The sequence below is a fragment of the Aspergillus caelatus genome, assembly GCF_009193585.1.
Source record: "Aspergillus caelatus strain CBS 763.97 unplaced genomic scaffold BDV27scaffold_293, whole genome shotgun sequence".
NCBI lineage: Eukaryota > Fungi > Ascomycota > Eurotiomycetes > Eurotiales > Aspergillaceae > Aspergillus > Aspergillus caelatus.
The window spans coordinates 21,468-42,330 of record NW_022475556.1 but is presented as its reverse complement, the minus strand read 5'-3'; the positions used below and the strand labels follow the sequence as shown (position 1 = coordinate 42,330).

The 20,863-nt window shown below is 48.9% G+C and overlaps 8 protein-coding genes across 8 annotated transcripts; 4 read left to right on the top strand and 4 right to left on the bottom strand.

Annotated features, from left to right (window-relative positions):
• Positions 1-2: 2 nt before the first annotated feature.
• Positions 3-508, top strand: BDV27DRAFT_136873 (uncharacterized protein). The gene has a single exon (XM_032068859.1). It carries the CDS (start codon positions 50-52, stop codon positions 206-208), a length of 159 nt encoding a protein of 52 aa, XP_031922063.1. The 5' UTR covers positions 3-49; the 3' UTR covers positions 209-508.
• A 535-nt stretch (positions 509-1,043) lies between these two features.
• Positions 1,044-3,019, top strand: mpkA (mitogen-activated serine/threonine-protein kinase SLT2). The gene is made up of 5 exons (XM_032077067.1): positions 1,044-1,396; positions 1,546-1,678; positions 1,737-1,803; positions 1,866-2,180; positions 2,243-3,019. The coding sequence occupies exons 1-5, from the start codon at positions 1,284-1,286 to the stop codon at positions 2,884-2,886; spliced, it is 1,272 nt and encodes a 423-aa protein (XP_031922062.1). The 5' UTR covers positions 1,044-1,283; the 3' UTR covers positions 2,887-3,019.
• Positions 3,020-3,354: 335 nt separating this feature from the next.
• Positions 3,355-6,089, bottom strand: BDV27DRAFT_136871 (uncharacterized protein). Its single transcript, XM_032068858.1, has 2 exons — positions 5,594-6,089; positions 3,355-5,450 (listed from the first exon to the last, which is right to left on the bottom strand). Exons 1-2 carry the CDS (start codon positions 5,790-5,792, stop codon positions 3,562-3,564), a joined length of 2,088 nt encoding a protein of 695 aa, XP_031922061.1. The 5' UTR covers positions 5,793-6,089; the 3' UTR covers positions 3,355-3,561.
• A 116-nt stretch (positions 6,090-6,205) lies between these two features.
• BDV27DRAFT_136870 (metal homeostatis BSD2 family protein) lies at positions 6,206-7,866 on the bottom strand. The gene is made up of 3 exons (XM_032068857.1): positions 7,657-7,866; positions 7,086-7,556; positions 6,206-7,010 (listed from the first exon to the last, which is right to left on the bottom strand). Exons 1-3 carry the CDS (start codon positions 7,678-7,680, stop codon positions 6,432-6,434), a joined length of 1,074 nt encoding a protein of 357 aa, XP_031922060.1. The 5' UTR covers positions 7,681-7,866; the 3' UTR covers positions 6,206-6,431.
• A 167-nt stretch (positions 7,867-8,033) lies between these two features.
• Positions 8,034-8,771, top strand: BDV27DRAFT_60480 (ubiquinol-cytochrome c reductase complex assembly factor 2). The gene is made up of 2 exons (XM_032077066.1): positions 8,034-8,161; positions 8,227-8,771. The coding sequence occupies exons 1-2, from the start codon at positions 8,147-8,149 to the stop codon at positions 8,596-8,598; spliced, it is 387 nt and encodes a 128-aa protein (XP_031922059.1). The 5' UTR covers positions 8,034-8,146; the 3' UTR covers positions 8,599-8,771.
• Positions 8,772-10,808, bottom strand: BDV27DRAFT_60477 (3-oxoacid CoA-transferase). Its single transcript, XM_032077065.1, has 3 exons — positions 10,567-10,808; positions 9,330-10,509; positions 8,772-9,258 (listed from the first exon to the last, which is right to left on the bottom strand). The coding sequence occupies exons 1-3, from the start codon at positions 10,627-10,629 to the stop codon at positions 8,945-8,947; spliced, it is 1,557 nt and encodes a 518-aa protein (XP_031922058.1). The 5' UTR covers positions 10,630-10,808; the 3' UTR covers positions 8,772-8,944.
• Positions 10,809-11,765: 957 nt separating this feature from the next.
• BDV27DRAFT_163076 (ubiquitin-specific protease UBP2) lies at positions 11,766-16,313 on the bottom strand (the record flags this gene model as incomplete). The annotated part of the gene is made up of 11 exons (XM_032073496.1): positions 11,766-12,337; positions 12,447-12,618; positions 12,680-13,100; positions 13,160-13,826; positions 13,895-14,432; positions 14,493-14,581; positions 14,640-15,040; positions 15,095-15,140; positions 15,193-15,400; positions 15,463-16,214; positions 16,292-16,313. The coding sequence occupies 11 exons, from the start codon at positions 16,311-16,313 to the stop codon at positions 11,766-11,768; spliced, it is 3,888 nt and encodes a 1,295-aa protein (XP_031922057.1).
• Positions 16,314-16,821: 508 nt separating this feature from the next.
• BDV27DRAFT_163075 (uncharacterized protein) lies at positions 16,822-17,601 on the top strand (the record flags this gene model as incomplete). Its single annotated transcript, XM_032073495.1, has 4 exons — positions 16,822-17,005; positions 17,067-17,186; positions 17,248-17,442; positions 17,507-17,601. The coding sequence occupies 4 exons, from the start codon at positions 16,822-16,824 to the stop codon at positions 17,599-17,601; spliced, it is 594 nt and encodes a 197-aa protein (XP_031922056.1).
• Positions 17,602-20,863: the final 3,262 nt, after the last annotated feature.

The following is a 20,863-nucleotide window of genomic DNA, read 5'->3' as shown; positions in this document are numbered from 1 at the left end:
AAAAAAAAAAAAAAAGAAAAAAAAACCCCCTCCAAAGCTATCCATTGGGATGTATGTTAGCCAGTTAAGAGTTCCCTTATCGACTGAAAGGCCGTCTGGTATGTTTTTAACATGTGCCCTAATAGCATCCAGTTGTCCAAAGCGGGCTGAACACAAATTGTTACAAGGATTGATCTTTTCATCTCTCTTTCCTAAAGCGGTGCGTTGAGGCTAGATGGAATGTGACAATGTGACCAGTGTGACCCAGTGTGCAGTGACACTGTCATCGTCAGTGCTCCACCAGAGCCCCTCCCCAGATGGGCCTTAGGCACCCCCATCCCGGGCGGCAAATCACCGAAACAGAACATCCAAAGTCATGTGTAACTTCCTCTTTGTCGATGATTTAAGCAATAGATAAATAAATACAACGCCACCATCTATGTTTGTTTGTTTGTTAGTTGGTTTGTTAGTTAGTTAGTTATACGCTGTGCGGTGGAACAATAGGTCAATGTCAAACTGATGAAAGCAAGTCATCCATGATTTCATTCTTTGAAAGAACCAAAGTATGTACTTCCAATAGTCCCCACTTCGTCTCCCTCCGCCGACATTTGACTGCTGCTGCTGCTGCTGCTGCTGCTGCTGCTGCTGCACGTTTGGTGGCCGCCAGAACCTCTCCCATCTGCAAGGGCCCCAACCGATCAGCTGCGTTAATTACTTCTATACCCCTCTTTCACCCGGTAGTGGTTCGACGCGCTTAGTCGTTTATAAACCCGACATTGTTTCCAGCCCTCCTGCTACCTCTAGAAAGAAGATCTCTCTCTGAGGTTTCTAATCCCCATCTTGCTGCGCCTCATTGTCATAAGTTTCGAAACCCTTATTTCCCATTCAGGAGCCGCAACGGCGGAAGATTGACTTTCCCTTCCCACTGCGGGGCTGCCGTTCCGTCCATTCGAAGCTGCTTTCCCTCTCATCGACCAGCCAGCCCGCGCCAGATCTTCTGTTTTCTCCCCCTCCTCTCTGACTGAGACAAAAAAAAATAAAAGGGGAAAAGGAGGAAAATAAAAAATAAAAAAGTCCAGAAAACTAATCGAGAAAACAACAAAAGTACTCGCGAAAATCCCCACTCCCTTTTGGGTGGACCGACCGCACATTTTCCTCCCCCTCCATTTCTTTCTGGGCGTCTACAGAACGACACTCGCTTTACCGCCTCGAGTTTCCTTTGTGCTACTAGCAGTCGATCGTTGGAAACCTTTGATTTTATTTATTTATTATTATTTTTTTTTTTCATCGCCCCCTCCAAAACCATGGCTGATCTACGAGGACGTAAGATCTTTAAGGTCTTTAACCAGGATTTTATTGTGGATGAACGATACAATGTCACTAAGGAGTTGGGTCAAGGTGCATATGGTATTGTCTGGTACGTTATGGATCATCATCAGCTTTTAGCGTAATCGTCTCTCCATCGATTCTGGTACTATCGAGAGTACTGGTTTTGGGAAGATGGATATAATGAAAGGCTGTCTTGATCACCATATTCTGACGACGATCTCCGGTTTCGCTATCTAGTGCCGCTACGAACATCCAAACCGGTGAAGGTGTTGCTATCAAGAAGGTCACCAATGTCTTCAGCAAGAAGATCCTGGCCAAGCGTGCCTTGAGAGAGATTAAGTTGCTTCAGCATTTCCGAGGTCACCGTAATGTACGTTTGGTCCCAACTTGATGCCAGTGAAATTGATAGGGCTGACCGGATCATGCAGATCACTTGTCTTTATGACATGGATATTCCGCGCCCGGATAACTTCAATGAAACATATCTGTACGAGGGTAAGAGTAACCCCCCTTAACATGGTCCACCCACAGTTACTGATATTGATTTCCTTGCCCAGAGTTGATGGAATGTGATCTCGCTGCTATTATCCGTTCCGGACAACCCTTGACCGATGCCCACTTCCAGTCTTTTATTTATCAGATTCTGTGTGGTTTGAAGTACATCCACTCGGCCAATGTTTTGCACAGAGACTTGAAACCCGGAAACTTGTTGGTCAACGCCGATTGTGAACTCAAGATTTGCGATTTTGGATTGGCGCGTGGTTTCTCGATTGACCCGGAAGAGAATGCAGGTTACATGACCGAATATGTCGCAACAAGATGGTATCGTGCTCCGGAAATCATGTTGAGCTTCCAGAGTTACACTAAAGCTAGTATGTGTCCTCCATTGCCACTGACAAGCTCTCTCACCAGCTACTTTTCTGACATACAACAGTCGACGTGTGGTCCGTGGGCTGCATCTTGGCCGAACTCCTCGGCGGCCGCCCTTTCTTTAAGGGTCGTGACTATGTCGACCAGCTCAACCAGATCCTACACTACCTGGGCACTCCGAACGAGGAGACCTTGAGCCGCATCGGATCTCCCCGGGCCCAGGAGTACGTACGCAACTTGCCTTTCATGCCCAAGATCCCCTTCCAGCGCTTGTTCCCCAGCGCCAACCCCGATGCGCTTGATCTGCTCGACCGCATGCTGGCATTCGACCCCTCGTCGCGTATCTCGGTTGAAGAGGCCCTGGAGCACCCATACCTGCACATTTGGCACGACGCATCGGATGAGCCGACATGCCCCACAACCTTCGATTTCCACTTCGAGGTGGTGGACGACGTACAGGAGATGCGTCGTATGATCTACGAGGAAGTCGTGCGCTTCCGTGCCGTCGTCCGGCAGCAGTCCCAGGCGCAGGCCGCCGCTGCCGCGCAACAGCAGCAGATCGCCCAGCAGACCAACGTCCCGATCCCCGAGAACCAGCAGGGCGTCTGGAAGCAAGAGGAGCCCAAGCCTCAGGAGGCGCTTGCCGCGGGCGGTGGCGTCCACAACGATCTGGAATCGTCCCTGCAGCGTGGAATGGACGTACAATAAACGGGCATGGGTGGCATGAAGTCCTTGACCCAAGTGAATATCTTCGTTCCCGGAAATCGCAGGCGTTTCCGGATATCTATATGCCAAGAAAATAAATATATTCACGGGTTCGCCCCAATTTGGTTCATCCCATGCATTTAGTTTCTAGCGGTACCCCTTTCCCTTTTTTCTTCCTATTTACCTATTAAAGGGTTTACGAGAGGACTGGTTCACTCCCATTCCGTTCTGGTATGTACCTGACTTTACCTATGTTACTGGCTACTGGCTATTTGACTTGGGTCTGTGTATGAGCGTGTATGAGGAAGACGGCAGCTGCATTGCGATTGAGCGCTAGTTTGATCTTTTGATTGATGAATGGATAGACTTGATGAAGTAGTTGATTACAGGATAGTATAAACGAGATGGTACTCCACTTTATTTGTTTGTCGTTCGTATGCCTCTCATCTTTTTTTTTTTTTTTTTAAAAAACAAAAAAAATGAAGGATGATTCTATTTCTGGTAACAACAGCACAGTAAATCTGAGGATATATAATCATTTCATCAATCATCAATCATACATACATAGGAGCAAAGACTACATGGAAAAGGGGAAACAGAAACCATCCCCATGCACATCAGGTCAACCCATACATCCACCATTCCATATATACTCTGGAGAGAAGAGAAAAGGCTCAATCAATAGTAATAACCCCTCCACCAAACAGCCATACAAGAAGCAACGAGCAAATCCAGCATCTTGATACCCTCATCCTCGATGATCAATTTACCTAGTTTAGCGCTCTTCCCGCGCATGCCGCCTCCGGCGTTTTCTCGCGCAAGCGAGAGATCGAGGCGGTCGTCACTTGGTGGACGGCGCAGAGGACGACGGGGTCCATCGTCGAGGTCTGCGACGCCGCTGCTGCTGCTACTTGTTGAGGGTTTGCGGGTGGGCACTCCGAAGTTGGAGGTGGAAGATGTTGAATGGGCGGATGCACCGGAGCGGGCGCGCGGACGGTTGTAATTGTTTGGGTTGAGGAATTGGGCGAAGGAGGCGCGCTTTGAGGTGCGGTCGGAAGGGGAAGAGGAGCTTGGGTCGAGGTTGTGGCCGTGATTGGGGGGGTTGCTGGTTGGGTCTTTGAAGGCTGGGGTTTGGCTGAGGGTGAAAGGCGAGATGTGGGAGGGGCCTGGTTGGTGGTGGAGATGGCCTGCTTGAAAGGGGGTGTTGAAGCGGATTTCAGCGACTGTAACGGCAGGATTGTCGATGGGGGCGCCATTGGGGCCTGTTGAGGGCATTGGGATCATGTGTTTGCATTTGAGGCTGCGGCCGTTTACACTCGTTGAGAATGTGCAGGTGCCGTTCCACGGTGAGGTGAAGGTGTAGTAGCCGCTTTTGAGCTTGGAGTGGTTGTGTTTCGAGGGGCTGTTGGTTCCGTTGTCTAGGTCTAAGGAGCCTCGGCCTTCTTCCTGATATGGTCGTGATACGCAGAGTTTGCGGTGGAACTTTCGGGGATGCGACGGTTGGTTGGGAGTGCTCTCTGCCAGTTCGGCCTGAGTAGGTCGGAAAGAAGACAGTGAGATGCGGTTGCCTATTTCGGAAGGTAGGTTTATTCCCAGACTGGCCAGTGAGAGCGGTTCGCTTTGCGCAGCGAACCGGTTGTACCCTGGCGTGGACACTTCGATGTCAATGGCGCTGCCGTCCAATTTCGGTGTTGATATTGTTGCTACATTCCATTGACTCCCATGGGTAGGGTCGCGACGGATGAGAGTGATGTGGAAGCCAGGTCTTTCCGGAGGTTTGCTGTCATAAGGTTTCCTACTTGGGGATTGGCCTGGACTTCTCGCTGGAGAACTCATGCGGTTGTATGATGGATTCGTATGGGCCGACTGAGGTCGCACTTGAGGTCGCCTGGAGTCGAGGCTGTGACGGCCTGAGGTCAGAACCTCATACTTTTCCTTCCAATTGTCTGCATTTCGTCCGGGCAAATACCCCGACAAGGCACTCCAACGATTGGTCTTCTTCGGCGCAGAATCATCCTCGATCAATTCAAATGCGAGCTCATCCTTCGGGACAGGTGGAAGTGGCCGAGCCGGCAAGGGTGGCCTTGCCTCAACCTCATCACCCGGTGGCGTATGCCCGAGAAAGTCATCGCGGCTGTCGGTTGTCATCTGAGTCGCAGAATGGGGTATATCGATGGATGAGCGACTCCCCGTCAAACCCGGACGAGCCGGCATCAGCGACAACGGCAGACCCGTAGAATTTGGCACTGGGAGAACATTCTCTGGTAGTGACACATTGGATCGGTGAGCAGGGAGGGGAGGACGTGTATCAGCATCCACCTTTGCACCACCGCCGCCAGGAACAGGCTTCCGACGAACGTGATTCATTTTCGCAAACTCAGGAGGAACATCCGCTTCCTCTCCAAGTTCCCTCCGCAGTTTCGCCTCTTCTTCGCGCTCTTGTTCACATTCCTGGAGTAAGACATCGTCCTCGGGTGTCGAGACATGCAGATAGTAGAGGGAAGCATTGATGGCTTCAGCCGAAACACTGGCTTTCGTTGGTGGTTTCAGTGGAGAAAGAAAGACATCTACATTGCGGATCAAAGACGTTGAGATTAGCATCCATCGTCCAATCTTGAATAGATTAAATGATCGGTCAATTTCTCCCACCGCTTATGCGGGGTATATTTATCTCCAAGCGATTATTATGCAGCAACCGACTATGACGTACCTTTACTGCCCGGGACTCTCACAATATACAAAACCAAAGGATCAAGTTTCTTCTGCGTCGGATTGCGTGGATAAGCCGGGGGATTCGAGGCTACTGCGGTAATGGAGGATAGCGAGCGAGCCTCAACGGGGCCTTGGGGAAGGCTGTGGTTTGGCGATGCGGCGGACGGAGAATCCGCCGCTGCATCGACCTTGGCCATTTACGGAAGAGGGAACAAGAGAACAGATCTCCAAGCGTCAAGGTCCGAGAAGGAAAGGGCGAGACGTCGATGAGATAATAATATGAAGGAAGTAATAAATGAATGGGTGAATACGAAGGCGCGGTAAACAAACGCTTGCGGAGACGTCGGACAGGCTGCGGAGAGTGCCGCCAAGAGCTGAGGACGAAAATCACTCTGCCATCGCTGGTCGTCGGTCTAGACTTTTACGTACATCGTGAAGATAGTTGGGAACAAGCACTATTTCTCTGGTAGACAAATGTTAAAAATAGATATTAAGAGTTGGGAAGGCAAAAGTGGGTTGTAGGGAAGGGGAAAAAGGAAAAAAAAAAAAAAAGAGGTTGCCTGGCTGGCGAATGACACACGCGTACGAAAGGACAACGATAGGGCATCAATGCCAAGTGCTATGTCTTTCAGATTTGGTATCTCTAATCAAATAGTTACAAGTGTTCCCATGCCCAAAGAAAATCGAAATGAGGACCTCACGTCCCATGGAATGTCCGTCGGGGGAATTAGCGCGCATTACCCATACAAAGCAAATTATAGCAGAAAAAGAAAATTAACGCCTAGGCTCCAAGGCTCCAACCCGCCCAATGTTTTGCAGATCACTATGATGGTAACTTAAACAACGGTCTCTGTTCTTTCATTTGTCGCGATGATCGGCACAGGAAGGCCTCGGTCAGGACTTTGCAGCACCAGCTGCTCGTGGCGTCGGGCCCGTAGAAAGTCGCTGATAGCGCGGATTAAGATAAACCAACCAACAATCATGAGAACGTATGAAATCCATTCACTCGTGGAGATCCCAGATACACCACCACCACCGCCGTCGCTCCCAGATCCATCGGTTACGGTGCTGGGGTCGAAATTATGACTGTTGGGATCCGGAGGTGTCACGTATTGTTCTGTACCATCGTCTGGTTTCGTATCACTTCCGCCTTTCATGTAGAATCCGTATTGTACGAGGGTAAGACCGAGACCAGCCCTACTTCCATTCTTCGCTGCATGCGTAGTATGGAGAAGGTAGGTCAGGAGGAAACCGACCAGTTGGAAGGACATGGAGATCATAGCGTTCCAGACAAACGAAAAGACGGACCCCACTGGTAACCCATCCACGTACACCTCGTCGGATGAGATCCCGGGGGCCAAAATCGTGGTCTCCCAGTACGGAGGGGTAGCGTCGGCAGCCGCCTCTTCATATGACTATACACAAGGAGTTAGCACGGGATCAATAGAATACGCATTGTTCACCACACTAAACAGGAGGTAAATACACACCGGAGGAAGGTCTTCGGTTTTCTCCCCACGCTCCGGCTTAGCCGCCAGGTTCGCAAAGACACCGTCATTCGTCGAACTGATCACTCGGCTACCAGTACTGAAACTAGGTAGTATTGTCTGCCTCCTTTGCATCGCATTATGCTGCTCACTGGACTGTTGCCGTTCATTACCCACTCCAGATGAAGAACTAGCGGTCGCACTGCTGCTATCTGCCACTGGTCGCGATTCCGGCTGAGCCCGCATTAGTCGCTGACGGTCATCCGGCTCATCCGCTTCAGAGTCACTCTCGTCATCAAATGCGTCGGCCAGCGCCTGATCTGCATCGTTGTTTAGGGGGTCGTCATGGAGAAGGCGTCTGGATGATGGAGAGGTGGAACGAGAGCGAAATGAGGGAGGGGGGGAGTTTGGTGTTCCCCGGAGAGGGATTGACGATTGTGATTGCGGTTGTTCATCTTCATCGTGGGCGTTTACCTAGAAATCACCAAATCAGCAACCTGTTACATAGATTTCACAGTACATCGGTAATTTCCATGGAACCTGCAGCCAGTCCAGGGCGGTGGGCGACTCTTACCCTTTGATAGCGCTGCGAGCTCATGACGAGCTGAGCGAGGAAAGGAAATCCGGAAAGAGAGGGGAAGGGCGGTAAAGAAAGTAGATCGGAGTTCACGACAGAGGCCTTATAGTATTACCAACAAAGAAGACAAGGCAGAAAGAGTGTCGGAGGGAAAGCGATGATGAAGATGGAAAAGGGATCGACTGTAGATGGAGGATGGGATGGAAATGAGGGCGATTACATGACGGAGTGGAGAGAGCGTCTGCCAGTGGCTGAGAACCGCCGCTGCTGCTGCCTGGGGCATTCCGCCCATCCCCCGTGACTTGACTTTTTGCCCGCGTAGATCATATCAAATAATTTAGATATCGCTAACTCCGACAACACATCGCAACACACTGAACCAATTGCATTCATCCGGGATAATCCCAGAGGCTCTCGGTGTTTCTACATTATTCAATATCTTCTAACAGACCCCTTTTCTCGATCATCCATCACAGTAGCAACCATCATGTCCAAGCCACCGGTTAGTCTTGGATTGTTCCTGCAACCAAACTAGATCAACCAACAGTAACCTGACAACTGTTTTAGGCCCAAACTATCACGCGCATCAATCACCTTCTCAAACACTGGCCCACTGATCATGTCCGCCCTTCAGCCGTCTCCATTCAGACCTACCTTCAGTCCCACCTCCCTCAAACCTCAGAGAACCCTTCTAAGCAACCGCAACAACAGTCGTCACAATCGCCACCCCCGCCTCTGTCAGAAGCTTCTTTGAATGCGCTGTCGTCGTTGTTGGAAGATCGCTATGCTAGACGGTATCCATTGCCTCCTAAGCTGCGGCGGCCGACAGGTAACCCGGACTACTATGACAATGTAATTAAAGAGTTCTCAGAGGCTCCGACACGGGATTTCTGGGGGAGAGTGAGCGCGAGGCTGAAGGGTCTTTTCAGGTTTAGCTAGGGTGCTGCACTATTGGCAATATTGGAAGTTAGGGTTGGGTTGAGGAGCTTGTATACTTATGTTTCAATGTACTACTATTTATTGCGATGGGAATATAGATCGCGGATAAGAGATTATTTTCGCCGCTTCTCGGTTATCTTAATATCTTTTGGTGGGAGAAATGTACAGTTATTGATTGTCCCGAGACATATTCTTGAATAATTTGAACTATTTTGTGAAAGAAATGGTATATACAACAGATCCCGTACCCGACATGACTTCACAAACTATACGCTCATAAATCCCATAATTTTCGCGAATTGGTGACATCCAAACATGCAAACAAAAAGACTATTAAAGGACGCGATCACAGCATGGGCTTTACATCATCAGCAACCTTAAACGGAGCTTCTGTCTTGCTCCGGACCTCATCAACAGTGACACCGTCGGCAAGCTCAACCAGGGTAAGGCCATCAGTGAAGTCAACATCAAAGACACAGAGCTCAGTGATGATACGGCTGACACAAGTCTTGCCGGTCAAGGGGAACTCGCACTGCTTGACGATCTTAGGGTTGCCCTTCTTGTCCGTGTGCTCCATAGTCACAACCACCTTCGTAGCGGAGGGGTTGGAGACTAGATCCATAGCACCGCCAAAGCCCTTGATCTTACCGGGCAACATCCCTATCATGCCACAGTTAGTACAGACAGATACTAAAGCTATACACAAGATGATCAGGTGCAGAAGAACTTACAGTTAGCCAAGTCACCTCTGGCGCTCACCTGCATGGCGCCTAGAATGGTCAAGTCGATTCTTCCGGAACGGATCATACCGAAGGACTCGTCACTGCCAAAGCAAGCCGCACCGGGCGCAAGTGTAACCGTCTCTTTTCCGGCGTTGATAAGATCCGGGTCTTCCTGGCCCTTCTTAGGGTAGGGGCCCAACCCCAGAATACCATTTTCAGACTGAAGCTGGACTTCCACGGAAGGATCAACGAAGTTGGGTGCCAGCATGGGCATACCGATACCCAGGTTTGCGTACATCCCGTTCTTGAACTCCTTAGCCGCACGACGGACAATACGTTCACGCTTGGCGGCGGTGTCACCCTTGCCCAGGGCAGCAGTGTCCTCACCCTCCTCCTTGGCAAAGGTGTACTTCTCGATATTCTTCGGCGTCGTGCTCTGAATAACACGCTTGACGTAGATACCGGGCAGGTGAATAGCAGCCGGCTCGATCTCACCGGGCTCAACGATGTGCTCGGCCTCAACGATGGTCATCTTAGCATTGCGGCCCATGGCCCCGTTGAAGTTCTGAGCAGCATAGCGGAACTGGCAGTTGCCCAACTTATCGGCTTTGTAAGCCTTAACGAAGGCATAGTCACCCTTGATAGACTCCTCCATGACATAGCTCTTGCCATCAAAGACCTTGACATCGCGGGGCTTGCTCCGCAGAGCGACGGTGCCATCAGCATTGTGCTTCAAAGGCAGCTCACCTGTCTGCACAACCGTACCAAAAGCGGCAGGCGTGTAGAAAGCAGGGATTCCATGACCACCCGACCGACAACGCTCAGCCAAAGTGCCCTGTGGTGTCAACTCCAACTCAATCTCGCCCGTTAGGTACATGCGCTCGAAGGTCTTGTTCTCGCCCACATAGCTGGCAATCATCTTCGAGATTTGCTTGGATTGAAGAAGAAGGCCAAGACCGGCTCCGTCCACACCGGCGTTGTTGCTGACCACCGTCAATCCGGTGATCGAAGGGTTCTCTCGCACAGCATTGATAAGAGTATCCGGTACACCACAGAGACCAAACCCACCTGCCAGGACGGTCGAGTTGGACTTCATATCCTTAATTGCTAATTCTGCAGAAGAGACGACTTTGTTGATCTCGGAGCGACGGACGCTGCTCGAGAATGCACGCGCAAGGAATCGTTGATGCTAGTAGGAGACTCGTCAATATAATCCCGCCTCGGCATCACGGACTGTGTACACTACCTTGCTCGGATCTGCAGAAAATTGCCGCGCAAGGCGCAGGCACGTAGCAACTTGTGATGGCATGTTGAACTGAGAGCCTAACGGGGTTAGACGCGTAAAGAGCACTACAGTCTGCTGTTAAGAGTCGCAACTGATGAACTCAGGCGATAGTCTTTTCGTGAGTATATAAGAAGACACTGAGAAGTAGCAGATTAAGATGCTCCCAGTTGCGCTTATGAGCTACGGAGCAGCGTGTTCGAACGGATATATACTGTCTTCGGAAACCAAGAGCGGCTTGCGCCGGAGGCGCGGAAGATACCCGTAACGGGTGTTATTAAACCCTTCCTTAATACCCCGGAATTTCCCCGCAATCGTTGGAGATCGGACAACAAGCTCTTATCCATCATTTATTTTACTTGTAGGAATAACCACGCTTTCTTTGCACAGTACCTACCACCAAAACATTTTGTAATTATTTATGTCTAATCTCAATCCTATGAGCCTACAACGCGTCAACTTCCGAAATGGAGGCAGCATGTTAGATTGCCGATGTGGACTGCCGATGGCGGGCAATGTTCCGTTTCCGATCCGCGGCCCGCCCTTCGGATCTGCATATAGCTAGGCGCAATCTGAGTCACGTGGCCAGATTAGAGACTCCCAGAGTATATTAGACACAGACAAATGTCATTGTACAATCATAGACAGTCGTAACTAATGGTATCACCCGCTATCTACAGGAACAATAAGTACTGACCCGCTGCTATGTATAAACAACAATATCTCAACATCACACAGCTGACACGAAGATTGTAAATGCCTGTTTGGGCGGCTTGTGGTGGTCGATGTATGTATGCATGGCCACAGGGACGGCCTAGGGATTAAAAGTCCAATAGAATTCAAATTAAGTATGTCATCATTCGATCGAGCTCGGAAAGAATGGCGAGGGCAAAAGGTCGTCTTGATCAATGGATATTTCCGTAGCCTTCACTTCGAAACGACATGTTTCGCTGAGAATAACCACCAAACCTCATCTGCCCAGCATAGAAAGGATGACAAAGGCAGTATCATAAATATAAGCGCACCAGGCACGGGATCACGGTCAGATGTCGCTGCACAGAGGGCCACCCAAGCTTAGCTGATTGAGCCAGCTACATCATCTGACCCTTTTCGTTTCAAGGGATTCAGTGTCGCGACACCGGTCGGAAGCATTGTTTCAGAGCCTACCATTGCACATCATGGAAGTCAGTGTCTTTGTTTGACGGCCCTCTGCCAGTGACCTCGTCGCCCCCCACACCTGTGTGGCCCGTTTTATCTTCTATATGGTGGTTATCTTCCGTACCTGATGTGCCTTTGTCAGTCCATATCTCATCGTATGCCGGTGGGTTCATATCCACGTCTTCTGCAACTGTTGGCGCAGTAACCCCTTCCATAGGATTCCCTCCATCTGCGCTTGGTTGATCATCCGGAGGAGACTCGATTATCTCCCTGCAAAGAGGACTGACTAGACGGTCTTTCATAGTCGCATTGACATATACGAGGAAGTACGGAGTCGGGGGATTTTGGCGGTCCTGGCTCGTAAATATTTCATCCAGGTCATGCACTTCAGTGACATAGTTGTCGTTATACTTGCGCCAAACATTCCGTTCAAAATCACAGATGTAAATGTAGTAGTGCCCGAATTCAACGGAGCCATGATGAACAAATACAGCATAGAGACGATAGGCCAAATGTTTGTAGTCAGCAAACTGGCTTGAGATCATAGTTTGTAAATCCTTGATCTCTTGCTCGATATCTAGAAAACATGTGAGTATAACTGTTCACAACAGTCGAACCATGTGTCAAAACCATATAGGAACTTAGGTAATATAGGAGCAAAGAAAGGCGAGAGATGTGACACTTACAGTTCAGCTCTGCCCTCGCTATCTGGGAAAGTTGACTAAGCTCAGGTATAAGTTCTGGGTTGATAGGAACCGCATCTGCTGCGGTCTCGGGATCCTCCTTCATAGAGCTCAGCTCTTCTAGCACACCCCTAGCATTGTCGAACAAGCTCGGTATGTTCAGGCCATCAGCCTCCTGTGAGGAGTTAGCACATCTCATCACTTAGGATGGAGACCATTCTTCGTTTGGTCCATACACTTTGGCGTTGCAACTCTGCTTGGCGAGCCTCGAGTTTTCTTAACGCATTTTTCCATTCCCAACACTGGCGACGGCGATTCATGATTTCGGGTTGTTGGGTGTCCATATACCGGTCAAGGTAGATAGTCTCTTTCAATTCTAAATGGTGGGTGGACTTGAAGGAGCGCTTCTTGACAGGATCGAACTGGACACGCTGGACCTGAACTTGGAGAACTGGCGGCAGCTTGCTGATTGCACTAAACTGCTCCGCCATCGAATTATCTACGCTAACTTTCTGGACGTCAAAAGCACCGTCAATGGCAGCATAGATATCTCGCGATCCGGTCGCGACGTCGATCTTTATATCACACCACCATTCTTCCTTTGATCGCACCCCTTCAGTTGTTTGAATGTAGGATTTGGCTTTACCGTAAAACAAGCTATTGAAGGACAGCATAAGTTAACCCAGAACTGACTTAAAATATGTATCGAAACTCACTCTTTAACCTGATCGAGCTGCTCACCATCTGGAGCAAGCGAGATTGGCTTGATGGCGCATTGACTCTGGAACAACACATTATTGATTACTTCTGTCACATCCTGCTGAGCTCCAATCTCTACTTCCTCTATAAGTTGCTTTTGCGGATTAGGCTGTGGGCCAGGCCGTGGAGGGACTGGAGGAGGCTGGCTAGACAGCTCATTCTTCTCAGAAGAAGCCGGTGTGTCGGATGGATGGTACTCAACTGCCTCGGGGCTTAACTCGTTCTGCGCGACCGTCTTTGTAGAATCTGTACGTAGGGGATCGGGTTCCTTGTCATTAGAAGGCGGGACTGTGGCATCGACCCTGATACTATCAGAGACAAGAGTTGCCTCGCTATCAACATCGCTTGTCGTTGAGCGTTGGGGTTTCTCTGGCTCGGGAGCTATGGGCCCCTTGGCTTCACTTTCTGTAGTCGGCTGTGGGGGTCCGAGAGGTCCCATAACTGGCACACCATTGATTTCACCAAGAGCACTAGGTCTGATTCCAGACATCGTCGACCGGCGACGGATAGCGGCTTCGTTAGAAGGGCTGATCAGCGTCAGCCGCGCCAGCTCCTGGGTGGGAATAACATAAGTTGCCGGGGCAGTGATCATGTCGTTAAAGAGAGTTCGCAATTCTCTAAGGACTAGAGCAGATAGTCGTGAGCTTTTCGCATCGAACACGCATACTCAAGAAAACAAGAACATCACCTACATCGTTGGGACCGCTCAACCTCCTTTTGCGACACTTTGCGAGACCCCACCTGTTTTTGGCTCAATATGTTCTCATTTATATCCATTTTAAAATTTTCGAAGTCCAAAACCATATCACGGTATGGGCGAATTGAAAAATAGAATTGCAACAGACTATTGAGGTAGCAGGTATTGCCAATATTCTGCAGTCCGACCGGCCATTCAGCCAAGTTACGGTCAGTTTTAGTGGCGGAACCAGAAACCATGTTGCTCAGTAAAGGGCTATTCTTATCTTTCGCAATAATTCGCAGCGCCTGGTTGTAGTTTTCAGCTTGTGCTGGAGCTTCATCCACACAAATCGTGTATGCTGCCATAATTGCGCCCTCATCCACTGTGCGATCGGGTATTTGAAGGAGACGATAGGCATCAGCGACGTCCATCTCACCGGCAGTCATCTCGCCTGTCTTGAGAAAATGATTCAAGGCTTCCGATTTTCGCTCCTCAGCTAGCAGCTGAACTGCACGGCGAGCAAGATCCCGGCTCGATGGATTGTCATTAACCTTGAGTGAGGTTAGCAAACAAAGACTCAACACTAGATTTCAGGCTTGAAAAGAAAATACTTTAGCTGTGAAAACTGCCATGACAAAATCATCAGGTGTATCAGCGGTAACGCCAAGGAAAACCCGGGCCTGCTCAGCAGTTGACACCCCTATCGCCGTTAGTTAACTCATTGAAACCCATTTCTGGCCGGGTCAACTCAGTCGTACTTTCTTCCGCTGCTGCCTTAATCCGCTCACTACGCCTGCTGTCTCCTATCCTCCATAGTTGTCTGCGGGTCTCAGTCTCCTGAACAGCAGTAGTGGCACCTAGATAAGCATAAAATTTCCCAATTATGCTGTCTTCCGTGAGTCGCTGGTCATCGTGACTTAGACCAAAGTACTTGTAGGCATCAACCACGTCCTCTTCGGTGTATTTCCCTTCGGAGTAGGCTACCTGAACTGCCTGGTCTATAAGAGAGCCATCTTCCCCTCCTCTGAGGATTCCGATTGCCTTCAGACACTTTAGGTAGACAGGAGCCCTAGTAGGATCCACCGAGACTTGTCGGTTAAAGGCCTCTACGATGGAAGAGGCGGCCATGTCCTCAACGACACCCAGGTCTTCATAGTAACTGTTGCATGATCAGCTTTCGTTCACAAGGGCGCAATTCTCAGATAAGACGCACGGTTGAGGAGCCATCTGAAATTCACTTGATCGTGAGGCCTTCGGGTCTTAATATCATTAGCATGAATGCTATAGTAGGAGGTGCTGGTATACACCTACAGTCCAAAGAGTCCAACGCATAGAGGAGATCGTTGAAGACCGGTTGACGATTAAATTCTAGCTGGTGGCCCTTCTTCTCTACCACTGGCCTCTGTTCTATGAGCGCTGTAAGCTCGTGTATAACGTCATCGAGAAATATCTTGAGCTGGTCGCGATAGGGAAACTCTGCCCACGGATTCGGTCGAGGCGGTTCCCAAAAGCCTTCATTCTGGTCAAAGCATTAATCACGATGAAAATTGCAAGCACATGTTACAGTGCAATTTTACAAACCTTATAGCTAAATCCCAGGAATTCTAACAGGTCTTTGCAAGGCTTCCCTTCAACTCCGAAACACGTCATGAATCTTTTATTAACCGCTGAGATTGACTTGCTCTGTTGGCTATCAAGAAGAGCGTTGCTGATATATGTACGCAAGTTCAGCAAGACATTGATAGGTGCGGGCGGAGCAACTCCTTCCAGACGGTCAGGATGGGCTGCAAATGCCTCGTTCGCGCGCTCTCGCAGCACTTCGGGGTCTATTAACAGTCGCACCTGGTCATCGTTAAGGACAGGTGAGGCGAACCCCACAGATACTGCGACGGAGCAAGACAGATATGAACATTCATAATGAAATGTCTCCAACATCTGTCCCTTGGGGCTGGCTTCCTCCGGCGCAGCGCCGCCTCTGTACTTTCCGGACCTATATACCAGATGATGTACGTGGTCTGAAAATCTCGCGCTAGGTTGACCAATACCGGGCGTAGAGCTCACATCAACTTGCATATGATAACGGCACCTCAAGCACACGGCCGACACCTTTGTAGGGGCTCCAGTATTGCTTTGCTCCGACTGAGGGACATAACTTTGGGCTGGTTTCGACACAAAGTTATGGCGGCATGCCGCCGATGAGATGTGTTCTAGCGGTCCATTGTAGTATTCAGGAAACACTGGCGGGACGTCCGCGAGCAGATTGCGGCCGGTCGTTGGAGGGTGAGCAGGATCATATTCGTATATATCTTGTACAAGACGGGGGGCAGTCTTGCCTAGTCGTCGGTTTGTCCATGTCAGTACCGTGTGCATGGTAAAGCAATACGCTCCCGCATCGGGCGAAGCTACATACCTGACAGTTGAAAGGACGTCATGGGGACGCTCGTTTGAGCTCACAGTTGGCGGGGATCAGGCCGAGGGATCCAGAGTTATTCAAAGAAATTTTTCCATAAAGATGGGTTTTAATATTTTGCTCTTAAGAGGTAGATCAGCAGTTATTGATCACCTGAAAGCCAAGAAATCATCCGATTCTGATAGAATGAGCGTTGACAGTTGGACTGGCGGGGAGCCCACTGCAGTTGGAGCAAGCGGGCGGCAACTTTGGTGATGGATTCACCACCACCGACGCAGTTGACTTTTGAGATCGTTTCAAAAGAAGGAACGTTTACTATGGTCAGAAATTAAATACCTCAAAGAAAGGGACCAACAAAGTCGTATGGCGAACAAAGCCATCTGTTCTCCCATCACTAAACATGAAGCTCTAGGAAAGCCCAAGGAAGGCGGTGTCGCATGGCAGAAACCGCGACTTCCCAAAATCCCAGCGAACCGTCTGAACGACTCGCCTACTCCAATCAGAAGCCCATTCCAGATTCAACCGCCACCATGGCTGGACACACTGAAGATCACAGCTACCATCCTAAGGATGCGATCCAGGCGACAATGAAGACCACCATGCTCACTGGTGGGGTGGGTCTCTTCGCCTCGGCAGTTCAGAACACCCTCACCAGGAAGAACGTTGGGCCATTCGGTGTCTTCGTAAGAAGCGGCAGCACAATCGGTATCTTCGGTATGGATGCAATTGGAATCGGCCAGTGTTAGGCTCGACTTTGCTGACAATTGTTATCCAGCGGCAATGGGAGGTACCTATGAGTTCGTGAAGACTGCGTCCGCCAACCTGCGGGAGAAGGAGGATCACTGGAACGTCGCATTGGGTGGTTTCTTCTCTGGTGCAATCTTGGGTCTACGAGGTCTGTGTTCATATACTCTCTCAATTTGCAATTGCGTCCCGTTATTCTGACAGCTGTGCAGCTCGGACTTTCCCCGCCCTTCTCGGTTACGGTGCTGCACTGGCAACCGCCATGGGCACTTTCGAATACACCGGCGGATCGTTGTGGGGTTATAAGAAGAACGCCGATATTGACGAGTTCGAGCGTCGGGAGCAATTGCGGAAGTCATACAGAACCTCCGGCGAGCAGACCCTTGCCGAATTGGGAGAGGGACGAGGTATGTACATCAAATCCGGCATGGCTTCGATAGCAAGTTACATTATCGCTGATGTGAGCTATAGGACTCTATGGCCCTGGCTACGCCGAGAGACGGGCACAGAGAATCAAGGAAGCATACGGCATCGAGGTCCCCACATCCCAGGCTCCCGCTTCATGAATATAGTTTAGTTTCCAGGTCTCTTTCCAATCTGCCGATTCCCAGTATCCTTGTGTAAAATTACCCTTATATGTCGAACACGTTTAGCTAGCAACTTTGGCAAAATTCTCTACTGGAGATTGCATTGTTCTTTGGTCATGTTTTCTCTGTTGATATCTTTCAATCGCTTGACCAACATGAACGTAAGAGCATGGGTACGGCGTGACAACATTTCTGGCGTAAGGGACAAATTGCGCCCAGCCAACACATTATATGCTGGACTATGTACGTCATGCCATGCTTCAATGTGCATTCCGATTATAATTAGAATGAAGCGGCGAGGGAGGTTGGAAACTAGCGGTGGCCTATCTACAAGAATATGCGACAAGGGTCAATCCCCATGCTCGGGGGGATCAACCGCGTGTCCTAAAATAGAGCCAAAGCAAGTTCCCCCATTGAAACAATTACAGGCCCTCGACCGTTAAGCTTCCTAATGTTGATACCAGCTTGTAGAGGCACTATCTATGTAAGGTGGTATGGTACATCTCCAGTATCCATGACGGAGTCTGGAGCGAGATCGACCAATCACATAGTGGATTTATCAAATCACTTCAGCCTTAATATTCAGGTATCCACCAGCATCGGGTTTGAGCTAAGGATAATGTAAGAGACGGCGGAAACCCGGAACGCCTATCCATATGATCTATGGAACTGACAGAACGCTGTCAATCTATTAAAGCAAACCCAAGGGATGCAAGGTCAATGCAGGGGAAAAAGTCAGGGGATATGATATCATCCTCCTTGACTCGCCGCCATAACCCTACAGCAAGTTATGCAGACAACCTTGGTTGCAAATACTCGAGGTTTACCCTATGATTGATTTGGGAGTGTATGTTTACAAATGATGGGTGGCGGTGGTTTCTGTGGTACGGTACTAGGAGATGTAACTCCATGAATCAGACCAACAGGTTTTACGACAGGATCGACTAATCACAGCTAATCTGCAAGGTCTGTCACAACTTCAGACCTTTCTGAGGGATCTCATGAAAAGAAGTAAACATGAATAAGGGAGTGAGTGGGTGGAGGTGCTAAAGAGTCTATTGCGAAAAGGGGGAAGGCCATGGAACATCATCCTTCGCTTCGATACTATTAGTAGTATTACGGAGTAGAATATGTACTTTTGTATACTCCGTACTATACTAGTTAACTCCTACGACTTAGTCAGGTATGGGAGAGAAAATTCAATTAGGAAGTATTTCTGTAACTATGAACGGGAATCTGCCCGAACCAGTCTTCTGGAAACCTTCCGGCTTGATCGACATGGAAAGCGATGAACCGTGCATGACGTCGAAATAGAAGGTTTGTTTGTTTTTTTTTTTTTTATTTTTTTTTTTTGCCTCGTCCTTTTTACTTCTCAAGAGTCTTACTGTAATTGCAGCCTCATCGCTTCCTAAAGAGGAAGTCAAGAGCACGGCCCGAATATCTCCTTTTTCTTTCTTAACCTATAGGAGTGTGTCAAATTAGTGGAGATATTGCCACTGGACGGAAGGAAGAAAAAAGGGGGGGTGGAAGAGAAACCAAACGAAGAGATGAAGAACAATTATGCAAACGCTAGGAAGATTCAGTCGATGATGATTTCCTCCGTATGATTAAATTCGATCCACTAGGAGATGGGTCGGGATATTTGATTGGCGTATTGATTGATATGAACCAAGGGGGAGAATCATAGCCACAGGTCAGTCTCTCAACTGATGACCCAGCCACTGTCCACTCGGTCCCAGGGGAGCGAATTGATTTGAGAAACCTGGTGAATGGTGACGATAACGATGGATAATCTTTTTTTTATTTGGACTAAATTCACGACGTCCTGTAATTATTCGCCTCGCTAGACCTTGGGGAATTGTTTCTGTCTGGTTGGATATTGATTAAATCAATATAGGCTCGACACTACTGCATACTCCTGAATCAACCCAAGCAGAAAAATGGTTCGTTACTGGTGAACAGGCAACGGCATTTTTTTTAATAATAGAAATCGTAATCAAACTAGCATTCTCTGACCTAGTACGTACGCTTTCTAAGACTAAGAGAATATAGCATAATAAAAGGAAAAGGAGGATACAACTTGACGTGGGACATGGCATGGGTACTAAAGTACTTAGTAGTTATACCGACCTCACTAACCCTGAGTCGGTAACTTGAGTATTTGACGTATTGTCCAGTGAATAAAAAGAGGTGGTCTGGGATTTACTCCATAATCTTCTTTTATTTATTCTCTTTTCATCCAGACAATACGGAGTAGAGATTGGCAGTAGAACGACTCGTAGTAGTACAGAGAGTTAAGGACTTTAGGTAAGTAAGCTAATTAATTAGTTACTATACTTTTGAATTTTATTATTACTCTTATTCTCAACATTCTCATTCAGCTGCCATCCTTCATTGCTGTAGGTTGAAAATATTTTCTACCTCGGTATGTCATTATTACCTTCCATTCCATGGATGCCTCTCTCTCTCTCTCTCTCTCTCTCTCTCTCTCTCTCTCTCTCTCTCCCATTCTCTCTCTTCTACTCTCTTCTTAGGTCTCCTCTTTTTTTCTTTCCTCGTGAAGTCAGATCCCCCGTTGTTCACGCCGAAGATTGGTTAGGGTCCGGGGAGTCCGTTCCACTGTTTTGGGGAACCAGTAGTAAGTAGTTCTTGGTCGTCATAACGTCGCATCTGCCTTGAAGTCTTTTCGCCGGGCGTAGACGTCATCCGGAACCGTCCAAGGCTTTTAACCAGATAGTACTTAGTAGTAGATAACCCCTCACTCTCCAGCTGGTGGATTTTGGTCATAATTAATTATTAACTACAAATCGTACTTTTTGACCTCCTCGATGCCTTTGTTTCTCCTTTACAACCACAACTCAAATCTCGCATGATCTGGTTTTCCTTCCAGGCCAAAAAGACGGCTATCCTGATTATTGATCCCATCCCAGCGCCGAATCCTTTAATAGTAGACCCGGTGGGGCACATTCTAATGAGGGATCGGCCGTGACTACTGCCGGACAGAGTACGACGACAGCGACACTATCGCCGAAAGATTAGGAGGTCGTTACCCTTTTACTTGAACTCCCCGCAAACAGTTCGCTCCAGACCCTCTCTGGACGCTTTTTAGTCCGCGCCCTTAGTTCAAGGAGGTCACGTCCCAAACTCCCGTTCGCTGGGTAACCAATTCCAGAAAACCGTTTCTGGTGGTATATCTTGGGAATTGGGGCATTACCCGATCTGGACCTTTTTTTTTTTTTTT